The 12,142-nt window shown below is 43.4% G+C and overlaps 1 protein-coding gene across 1 annotated transcript; it reads right to left on the reverse strand.

The window, feature by feature from the left end:
- Nucleotides 1–125: 125 nt before the first annotated feature.
- On the reverse strand, nucleotides 126–663 carry LOC6727181. Its single transcript, XM_002102537.3, has one exon. It carries the CDS (start codon nucleotides 646–648, stop codon nucleotides 136–138), a length of 513 nt encoding a protein of 170 aa, XP_002102573.1. The 5' UTR covers nucleotides 649–663; the 3' UTR covers nucleotides 126–135.
- Nucleotides 664–12,142: the final 11,479 nt, after the last annotated feature.

Raw genomic sequence — 12,142 nt, forward strand, 5'->3', positions numbered from 1 at the left:
GGAGCACACACTAATCGTCCGATTGATTTCAGTTCAATTTCCGCACTACAATTTAAGCACTACCCGTTGCGGAAAATTCCAACTGCGAACTGCTTTGGATTCACGGATTACGGTCTACGGATTAAAGTTTACGGATTACGGATGGCGAAATGCGAGCTGGGAGCGGACGCGTGCTGGCGGGCGAAAACGCTTTTCATAAATGCAATCAAATTGTGCCGACGGCCGCTGCTCTGCCTGCCCTCTGCCGACTTGGCTGCCTCTGCCGATTGCTGGTGGTTTTGGGCGGTTGGAGTGAGCCGGAAACAAGTCAAACCAGTTGCCCGACGTCGACGCCGCTGCCGACTTCCTTCCTATTTCGGTTAAGAGCCAGTTTGCCACCTTGTTTGAACCTAACCTACCATAATACCAGCAACCTGCCTCTTCTGGTTGGTCCACCCTTGCGCCATCCATCCCGCTCTGATCGCACATGCGCCTCGCTGCCTCTCGCTCGTGGAAACAGGTTTCGCTCTGCCCGCCGATGGGCAGCACTGGTCGGTAATTGAGCCACGGGGCGTGGCCTCGGCCAACCGCCATTGGCCGCTGGCCGGAGTTTGCCCCACACACTTGCCACTCTCGACGTCCACTTCCCGCTGGCAGTTGCGACGACATTTTAAATGGAAAACGTTTTGCTTTTGGGGTTTTTTATTAGACGAGAGCATGAAGAGAATGTATTTTTATTTCGATTGTTTCTATTTTCAGGTTAGCCAAGCTTTACCACTCTGCCTCGCTCTGTCTCACTGGCTCGTCCGCAAATCACCCCTGCAGAGCGAGCCAGCCAGCTGATGAGCGAAAGAGATCGAATCCGCCCGCCGACTCTTTTCCGCGGAAGTGCAAATGTGGCAGATTAATAGCACAATTGGAAATAGCGTTCTGTCAGCTTGAGTTCACAAAGCAGCGGATTTGGCCAGGAGGACTGCCCTGCCCCCCGCCTAATGTCCCCCCTCCTCACCATCTCACGCCGCTGACTACTGAGATCTTTATTAGCGCCAAGAGTTCTACGCGCTATCGCCTGGCATTTGGCAGGCGGAGATTGCGATAAGCAGACTCGAGCTGAAGCCACAGGAATCCAATCCATTTGCCCCGGCCATGCGAATGCAAATTGCGCGGCATGCAGCGGATGCAGCAGCTCTGGCATTTTCCACAAGTTCACCCCACGGGTTAATTGACAGTTTTTCTTGGGCACGAGCCATGTTACTGCTCATCGCTGGCCGGGATCTCGGTCCTAGTCTAAGTCTCAGTTTCAGGTGTTGTTCCAGCCGGCCTGGTGGAATGCGTGTGTGTGGCCAGAAGCGATTGCGTACTCCGTTTTCATTAGCCGAGATACTGTCGATATGTGGAATGTGAACCCCTTCAGAAGAAGGCAATGTTATAAAAATCCGAAATCCTATTTGCGATTACTTGGATAATGCCTTACTATGCATAGGAGATTTACTACTGGTCAGAGGATATCTTACATCAGCTAGTATCAATATTTTATAATAAAAGGGTTAACATTCCTCTACTTGCACAGTTTGGTTACTCTATATCTTGAACATGATTTGCTTTAAGGTCTTATATTGTACTTACATACTGATCACTGGATTTAAACTGCATATGCACACATTTTGTTCTATGTTCAATTATCTTAATTAAGTATCTTTATATCTTCATATCCTTACCTATCTTTATAATATTATTATTCATAATTTGATTATTATTCAATTTTCTTGGAGAGGGGGCTGCAGAAGCACAACGTTCACTTTGCATTTAAACGGAGTCCAATCCTAGAAGTAACGACCATAAATATTCATTTCTGCACTTAACTGGCCATGTTTCTGTGTCAGACACGAGCAAAAAATCATGGCCAAAAATGAAGAAAGGCAATTACTGCATATTCAATTGGCAAGGCACACAAAAGCACACGCACACCACTTGGCAGTGGAAAGGACTCTGGAAAAAGTCACGAGGCGAACTCCATTTCTCCTCGTACCGCCTCGCAATGTCATTGTTGCTGTTTTGCTGCTGCTGCTGCTGGCAGTCGCTGGTAGGCCTTGTAGTCGGCTAATTGGATTTCATTTGGGCAGAAACAACGCAGAAACAATTGCCGTAATAAAAGCAACAAAGACAGCAACAACAGCGCCCCATCCACGGCAATTGTAATGCAATTTTAATGCAAAACGAGAGGCGGCCAACATTTTTATTGCATTTTTACTTTTATTTCACTTAATAGCAGGCAACAACAATAACTGCAGCGGCAGCAACGACGAGGAATTGGTGCTTGGTATGAATACGAAATGATGAGGCCCAGACCACCACATCGCATTCATGCAGGGGCAGGAGGAGATGGCTAAGAGGCTGGTGGTGGTGGTTCCGATTCCAAAATGAGAACGAGATGACGGTGGGCGATGGGCGGTGGCAGGGCGGTGGAAAATTAGTATGCAGCGGCGCACTGCAGTCGGGTGGCAGACAAAACAGCAACAACCAGAACAGAACTTAGCCTAAGTGTATCTGCACAATCACTGGGAGGATAGGTTGTGTCTTTCAGATAATTGGTGAAATTCAATTAGCATTAAATCAGTTAACGGCTTGTCAACTTTCTGTGAACATCTTTACATATTTAGTTGTAGGTTATTTTTTTAGTACCCACCTAAAGGGTCACCGATTTGGCGTACCCGCTTGATCTAAAACCTCGGAGCTCCAATCTAAATTTAGCTTTATAGGGAAGGATAAAGGTAAAAACAACCCGTGGAATCTGATTTCCCTGCCGTTGCACCCCCCAATTGTTATCTTTATATCCCTTTTGGAGTTATAACATCTCAAAGCTAAATATACCCAATAATCAATGTCTGAGGTAAAACCAACTTAGCTGGAATAAATATCTCAACTTCTCTCAGTGTATGCACTGTAACTGGTGCAGCCTCAGTTTCAGTTGTTGCCACTTGACTTTATTGGCAACTTCATGGAATATTCAGCAGCAAAGTTTGGCGCAAGTGCCTCCGAATAATTCCGCCCCAGGAGTCGCTCCAACCGCTCCTGCCGTTCGAAATCTTGGCAGTGCTGCCAACCTCATTTGGTATGCATTTTTATTTGGCTCATATACAAATGGCGGAGCACGGCGCGACTTTGGTTCGCCGGTGGGGTTGGGGGATGTGATCCAGATTGGTGTGACAGCGGGGCTTGTGGGGGATGCCGAGCTCTGCAGACCAAGTGTCACTTAAAATGCCAATACTGATTATAGCCATCTCTTGCGCTCCCTCTCTGACTTCATGCAGCTGTCTCACTTTCTCGCAGGACGGCGCAGCAAGGACTTTATGTGCGGTCAGGGCTGGGCTATTATTGGTGACAGTTTTACCTTTATGCGAATCTAAAATGCACACATGCTCGGGAATACTTTGTATGAATACCAAAGACACCGCCATATACGGGTAGAGATGGTCCACTAGCTACAGAATCAGGAAGGAATAAAGACCAATACCTTTCATTCCCTAACTCCTACAAAACCTATCTAGTTTCAAACTTTAAGCTTTTTAAAATCGTATCTCAAATAGCTATCCATACTTTGGCAGTACCTCACTAAATACTACCTTGCCATCACTGCTATCAGTATCTCGATATGTGGGTTGGTTCAATCGGTGATTTCCCTCAACGCAAGGAAGGGTGCTTCCCTTGGTGAAATCGAACTTGAGTTCCTTTCTAGAGCAAGGCCGTCGTGATTGTTTTTCGAAACTCGATCCGTCTGTCCACACTTGACTTCGATTAGACCGTGCTGCCCAAAATGGCTCGGATGTGCTCAATGCGTGTGTTTTTGTTTTAGCCAATTGGCCACACAATTTGCCAACCAATAAATTAACGCATCAATAATTGATCAGAGTTGTGGCCTGAAGTAGGTTTAGCAGTGTGTGTGTGGTGAAAATATTTTGCCAATTTCAAGGTGAACGGGGAGAAGAGAACGGCGCCCCACGTCTCTGGTAATTTGGCTCAAACGATTGCCTAAAAGCGTCTGAAATCAGTAACTGTGGTTTCTTTCTTCTTTCTTGTTAGAGGCTGTGTTGGAAAAGATTTGAAAGCAAATCCTATGTTGAATGTAATGAATACCCTGGATCATGTAGTCAAATAGAAAGTAGCCTTTCTGACCCTGTTAAGCACAGTAGGTTCTTGATCAGGATCACTAGAAGTTTCGATCTATATACGTGAAGATCTGGATGACTAAAAGAGCTAGAAGGTTAACATTAACCAAGCAGATTCTAAAGAATCCATATAGTGATACCGATAGTCTGAGTGTCATGAGCAATAATTGTCACAGCGGTAGTGTGCAAATTTGAAAACTGTTTCTTTCTAACTTACTTGCATCTCCCTTGCACTCTCATTGTCAAAGTAAAAGGTATCCTATGGATACCCTTGCACTTCTATTGTCAAGTAACGGGTATCCAATAGCCAAGAAACCTAACAATAGCATACTTGGTCAACTTAGTCTAATAATTTTTATTATTATTCATTCAACAGTCTTATCAAAAACTTGCCCTTAAATAGGGAAAGATTAATCGACGCAAAGTGATTCTTGAAATTTGTATAACCTTTTTTTTAATCTGTCCAAATATAAAATAAACCGGGTTGTCAGTGAGATCACGAGAGCAGCTCAATTAGACATGGTCCTTAATGTAAAATGTTTGTTTCGTAAATTTCCCATCAAGAAACGGTGTGAGGGTTCCAAAGCCCCTTTTATTTCGCTATAACCATAAGGGTGCTTCTAATTAATTTCGCACCCACTCCAATCACCTTGATTTTCAGGAAGAGCTACTGATTTTATGCACCGCACTCTGGCACTTACATATGTATGTAAGCTGATGTAACCATATAGAAATACATGAGCTCATGTTTGTTGCATGTATATGGGCATTTTTAATAAGTAACTGATTTCCTTCACGCATTTCCCACTGCCGCACAAAAGACTTCTCTTCTCCTCCGTTCAGCCCAGTGCTTTCCCCTTTCGCCCACGCGCCTCCTGGAATTCTGGCCCATTTGGTGGGTGCCGTTTTAGCCGTTTTATAAATTAAATATGCCCGCGCGCAGTTCCAGTCAAGGCTTTGGGCCGCAAACGCAAATTTGGCACAGTTTTCGGGGCCTAAATGGGTTTTCTGCGGGGAAACTGTGGGTGATTGTGGGGGTGTTCTGATTGCGATTGTCTGGATGGGCGACACACCGTTAAGCAGTTCATTTGTAGGCAATTTTCGTATGATTACGAACAATTGCCGCACTCTCCTGCGATTAGCTCCACAATTTATGGATGCTTTGCAATGGGGAGCCATGATTTTTATTGTTTCAAGTGCTGTTTTCGGCGCGGGATTGAGTCTGCGGTGGGGTTGGTTTTGCCGGGGGTGTATGATATGTGGGTCATAAATTCGCCGAGTGCGTATCTCGTTTTATGCAAAAAATTAATTAGCTAACAGCACCGGTGTTTGATATACGGTTAAATGTGATTCCATAACAAGTAGAAACTCTCTTTTTTCCAGCCCAGTTCGAAAATATATTAGTCCATTGAACTAATTTTAATAACAGCTCTTTTAGCTTTATATTGAGGAAAATATTCAAGTTTTACTATCGTTTCGCCACATAAAAATAATTAAATAAGACACGCTCGTAAAAGCCGAGCAAAACAGCGACACAGCAACTCGGACCTTTCGTTTAGGCCACTTTGGACTTAGGCCTCCATAAAATGACTAAACAAATGCCTCCACCGACGGCCCAGATGCCGGACAGACATTAGATATTTTGAAAGCGAATTATAGCATTTAAGTGCCATTCAAATGCGGATCGTAAAAGTGTCGCTCCGTGCCTTTCCTGACTTCGGTTTCGAATCTAAGTTTCTACAACCCGTTCGCCTGTGATTTGCATATACAAATTGGCTAAATGCATTTAATCGCCGCGATCGGGTTACAAATATTAAGCGGACACCTTCCCACATGATCCCAGCATTATTATCTCAACTACCCCAGTTAATTGCTTAATTTGTTGAGACACACGGCTCAGGCCCTCGGGGCATTAGAGCGGCCATTGGGAATTTTTACGATTCCTATTCCGAATCCGATTTTCCAGCGACCTTTCTACCTGCCCTCGTGCCGAACTGCATATAGATTGCTGTATGCAATGGGCATGAGTCATATTCGATCTTTCTGGGATGCAATTTGCTTATCGACACTCCGAAAACGACTCGAGAAATGCGTGTCTCCTGGCGGTGGCTTCAATAATTTTATTGCTGAGGCCCTCGTCGACGGCGACGTCGCTGCAATCAATTAGCATTGTGACCTGTTTCTCTACCGCTCCCGCCTGCCGCCCAGCCCTCCTCGCCCCTCGCATTCTTATCACTTTGACGCGCTTGTTAATGAACGAGCTGAGGCTGAGACCGAAACTACACTGCGAGAAATGTTCGCTTGATGCATGGAATGGCAGAGAATAGGGGTGGCAAGAGATAATAGATACGAACGTATTAGTTGAATTAATATATTTCAAAGATACTGTATCTTATCACTCTTGAATGTTACATTTTAATGTATCTTTGCAATATAAGCTATAGATACTCGAAAAACTTTAGAAACTCTGTATTGACTGCTCATCTCAAAATTAGTTATTAGAAGAAGAAGAAAATGTAAAGAACAGGTTAGTTCTCTCAGTGCACTAACAGGCAGAACTGGGGGTCGAGACTCCCCTGGAGGGGCTTTTCGTGCCGTGCCCCTCGCCGCTCATATTTTGATGCATCGATCTGTGAGCGACTTTGTTTTGTGCTGTTATGATTATTGTTATGGCGCCGTTTCTTAAAAGCTTTTTGCTTAAAACGCATTTTAAATGTTAATTAAAATGTGTTTATTTCTTCAAGCAAATCATTAACAAGTTTCTGGCCGAGGTGTTTAATATTTAATTTGGGAACTTGTGCTCAGAATTCGATATTCGATTCACCTGGGACGACGGCGCTGAGAAATGAGTCGATGAGAAATTATAAAAAGTTCGCAACTGACAATGAAACAAAAATCAAAAATCATTTTTCAAATGGCTCTGCAGATGCAAATTAGCGTTTTCCATTTATTTTTTCTACGTTTCTGCTATTCTTGTCCCGTTCAGGGTATAACAAATGAAAAATTTCATCCTAGCTGGCCGTCTGTTCCCAAAACAATTAAAAACGGCAAAAAGGATGCCGGGATGGCCGGGATTGTCGGGATTGGGTCGTTCATCATGTGAAATGCACTTCGGTGAAAATGGAAAAGCTCCGCCGGAAGCGGGATTGTCTGGAGAGAGAACGTGGTGGGCGGAGGGAGGCCGTGAATCACAGTTCATTAATTTCAAATGGCCTCAGCCGGAAAGCCTCGTCCAGGTGTTGGGAAATGCATCCAGCGGTCTGCAGCCCGGTCTGCTGCCAGAAAATCGCCTTGGCCAACTGACAAATGAAACTTGTTTGCTGCTCCGCCGAGTCCCAGAGCTCTGCCAAGTGGGAGTTGCACGACTGTGAGTGGGACTGCAGTCCGCGGCTAATGGTGATAGAACCACCTCGGAGTTGCGCCAGCCTCTGGTTCTTGAATATTTCAAAATGGCCGTCCTGTCATTAGCAGAAGAATGATGAACTTTGAGTCGGAGCGTTCCCAAATGGGCATAGGCTCATTCCTAAGGGCACTCAATTATATTCCATGTTATTTCAAGTACCTGTGTAGACATTGTTTGCTTTTTAACAGTGAACAGTTGAAATCGTGTTTTTAAAACACCTTAACACTTCATATTGCACTTGAATGTATCTCAATCTTTTGATCAATATTCGTAAATGTTTTTTATTCAGTTCCTATGCAATTTGAAAAGGTTTGTTTATCTAACATACCGATTGAATTGCCGGCCGATTTAAACAAAAGTTGAGCATACATTACGAGGTCTATCGTAAAACCATTTTAAACTTTTGAGCTTTTTCCAAGTACGTTAATCCTCTTTTGCTGAATAAATATCTTGAACATTTATGATTACAATTCAGGAATGTTTTCAATTATTTTATATATTCGAAAGCCATTACGGGTAGCCTTAAACCGCCATTAGTACCAATATCTTTGTGCAACATCGCCGGGCGAGTGACAAAGCTTGATGAATGTCTGTGCAGGCGTAAGATGTCGTCGAATCCCCTCCACCGAAAATAGCCCCTTCAGACACCTCATATACCATTTTCCGTTGGCGAGACACTACGATTGGCCAGCTTCCATTACACCCACACTTCCATCCAATTGCCCACTTAATGGATCGCAAGCGCAGTTAATAACTCTTCAAGAGAAGGCCGTAAAACTGTGCCAGCCTGGTAACTCCAAATCGGATTCTCGGACCGAACACGGGGGCAATTAAAGACTCAACCGCAAAACCGTTGTTAATGACAGCTTGAGGATGGGGACTGGATCCTGTCCGCTCCAAAGCTGACCACGTGTGACAAATTGACGCTTTTTAATTTCGCCTGCACCCACACCACCACCACCAAACGAAAAGTGCCACACGGATCCAGTTCCACCCTCCGGCCCCCGAGTTCCAAGTTTTTAGCTGATTGATGACATCGTTGTGGTTGTTCTTGTTGCTCCGTGTGCCGCTGATGCTGATGCTGATGTCTTTAAAAAGGTGTTTTCATTTTGCATGCGAAAACAGCGACCTGATTAATTGCCTCGCACAATCGAAAGGGGTAAGAGGAATCAACCTGGACGGTGACTCTGCACTGCGAATTTTATAAGTTGCACAGAAGGAGTTTAAAAATAAAACAAAGCATTATAAAATAACATTACCTTTTAAATGCTGGATTCGACTTAATATATTAGCTTATAGTTCTGAAATTATTACCTATACATGACAAAATCAAACTTCACTTGAACTTCACTCACAATTAAAATCGTCTTTATAAGCATGCCATTTTATTGGATTACATATAAAGTGTAACCTCTTTGCGCTCTGTGTATTTGCTTAACAAATGATGTGCATGTCTGGTGTGGCGATAAGTAGCCAGCGAAATGCAGTCGAGGCTCATAATAGAGTTGAAGTGGCACTGGGGCTGCGAGCCAACCAAATCAAAATGTTAATGACACTCTCAATACAGTTATCACGGCAAGGCTCCAGCTCCAGGAGGAGATCGGGTCTCGCTGGAGACGGAGACCTGGAGACCACTTGACCGAGCCTTTTAAAATTTTTGCCATACCCATCCGCGTCGTTGCTGTTAAGTTGTCATTTCCATTATGACCATGTCGCTTTAGCATTTAACAAATAGTTGAGACATTTACAAGCGGCGATAAGCGGGCACACGGAGCGTATACGCATCGTTTCTCAACGGGAACGGGATTGGGAATGGGATGGCAAACGGGAATGGGCATGGGCACTCCAAATGCTCGGCGATTTGTGTTAATGTATTTATGCCCGAGAGCTAATTGATGTCGCCTTTATGCGGCGGGGCAGCGAAGTTTAGTATTCATTTGGCCAGCGTCTCCTCGCCTGTCACGCATTAATCAAAGACAGCGGCCATAAAGCCTCGTAAATATGTGAACATCCAGTCGTGGCCCACACAAAGTCCAGTCCATAATTGCCTGGCGCTTTTGACAAGCAAACACGATAATATGACAAGAGCAGTCAACGGCTCATCAGAAAAGTTATCACTGGGGCAGCAAAGGCACAAAGAACTCCGTACCGGATGTGGATGATGCGCTTGGATGATCGGCCATGGCCACGATTACCACGGAGCCCTCGGTCGCCCAGTAATGTGTGCTGACAAGCCACTAGGCCACCAAGCTCAGTGAATGAAAGCCAAGAAAAATTGTAAAGCGATAAAGCCAGGCAACACACGGTCGTGAGTCAAACAAAGAAACCTATCGAGAACATAAATATGCATATCGAAAATGGCTTAGACAATATCAATTTGTCAGGAGATATGATAGAGGTCGGTGGAGTGAGGCCCACGAGCCACGTTGGTGGGCGTTTCCATTGTCTCACCAAATGGCCAGCGGGCAATTTGAAATCGATTTGTCATTGGGAAGGAATTGAGCCAAATCAACCTTATGGCCTGCACAGAGAAAAATTATTGTTATTCATATAAAGAGCGGTTCTTCAACTCTTGAACTACAGATGTACACTTTGGGGTAGTTTCTTTCGAAAGGGAAAACGAATTGAAAGAAATCATTAAATGTAATGAATGTAGCTTGCTAGTTAAGCAACGATTTGAGAATTTCTTAGAATCTCTTTCCGTCTTTTAGTCTGTTAATACTTGAAAGTATTGATATCTAGGTTGTGCGCTTTTCTGAGTGCCAGCGCTTCGTCTGCTCTTCATTATAAATCATTACCAGCGATCATTTCCGTGAAGCGACTTGGACCTTTTGAGGCAATGCCAATGGCAATCAGCGAAAACACTTCCGATGAGATGGCTGCGATTGCTGACCACTTATTGCAGTTCTTCGGACAGAAAGAGATAGTTTAGCAGCACGTCCGACGTACACCTTTGCGTAATTCCCACAAAACGTTTTGTTTGAAATTGAAATTGGTTTTGTTTCGCAAGACAATTTAACCGCAAATCGAGTAAAACGATGTGCCCAGCCCCTTTTCAGCCGGCCGTTTATGGAGCCCAGGCCCATGCCCAGGCCCAAAGTGAAACTCTGAGAACGCATTCGAAATTCGAGCGCGATTTAGCATACCCTACAAAAGAACGAACTACAAAATTGGACACGGCGCATCAGGCAGGCACGTTTCGTATTAAGAAAATCGGCGGGGCCGTAAAGACTTCAGGACCGGGTTACAACCTGCAATTGGCTTGGACTCGGCCATGATGGCTATGAAGTGGCCATGTCTTGGACTGGCCATCGCATTCACAGCGAATCAATTTCAAACAGCCATCCATCGTTTGGATCATCAACAAGTCAACGTCATCATCGTCGGGCCAGGGAATTGCTGATTGCCGCAAAATCATTTTTGCATTTCGAGCGGCAACAGAAACTCTTTGAGCTGATGTTGATGAAAACGATTTTAAATTATTTTATTGCAATTGCAAAATGGTATTGCCATTGCCCGACTGGTTGGCTGAGTTCGGCTCACAGCTCACGGCTCACGGCTTACGGCTTTCGGCCATGCCGCATGGCTATATCAATTTTTTGCGCTTTTTCTGTTTTATTGCTACTCCATTAAAATTGAATTGTCTTTTTGTTGTTGCTGCCTGCCGTTTCTGTTGTTGTTGAAAATATAATAATGGTTATTACGTTGAAACGATTGTGCTATTGTTGTTAAATTAAAAATTATTGATTATGCCGCATACTGGAACGGAAAAATTTTGGTAGATAACTATGAGCATCAAATAAGTCTTAAATGTCGTTGAGCAGGACAGCCCCCGGAAAATTAAAATACAGTGAAAATACATTTTCGACAAAGTTGGTAAATAGGTAAATCCGTTATTACGACCGAGGAATGAAATAAGTAAATCACAAAGAATTAGAGCATAAAAGTTTTGCGTTTTATGTTTCACTGATTTTATAGTGTTGAGCGGCAGACATTTTGTTTATGTTGTAGAATATATAAATTTGTTTTTATAACTGTTATTGGTACAGTGAAAGGGTATACTAAATTCGCTGCAAGATATGTACGTTTTCTACCCTACAAATAATATATATTCTTAATTCATCCGGATTAAAACGAGTCGATCCAGCTATATCCTGTCCGTCTGTGAGCACGGAAACTATAAAAGCTAGAGAGATTAGACTAAGCATGCAGATTCTAGTAATGCTAAAACGCTATAATTCGATTTTGTTGGCATAAAGTCTAAAAATTAAGCTACAGACTTTAACAACTTTGTTGTTAAATCACAAATAGCTTGCACACAAAATCCGTGCGACCACGCACTCTCTTGCCTCCCATATTAACTACTGTTATCTAATTCTTCACAATCTGATTAAGGGGTACCTAACAGTCGCCACAATCAGCGATCTCTATTTGTAGTTGTATAGTTAAATTAAATTACTATTATTAAATTATAAAACTATATTTAGGAAATTATTTTTTCTTTTCATATTTTTTTTTAGTAATGAACAAGCTTACACGAGTTTTACGAACATCTTAACTATTTTACATGAATTACCAATGTGGATCTACTATT

Source organism: Drosophila simulans, chromosome 3R, assembly GCF_016746395.2.
Source record: "Drosophila simulans strain w501 chromosome 3R, Prin_Dsim_3.1, whole genome shotgun sequence".
NCBI classification, from domain to species: domain Eukaryota; kingdom Metazoa; phylum Arthropoda; class Insecta; order Diptera; family Drosophilidae; genus Drosophila; species Drosophila simulans.

Excerpts from the sequence above, each read along its gene's own strand:
- LOC6727181 (XM_002102537.3), bottom strand. The coding sequence starts at position 648 with ATGTCGTCGCAACTGCCAGCGGGAAGTGGACGTCGAGAGTGGCAAGTG.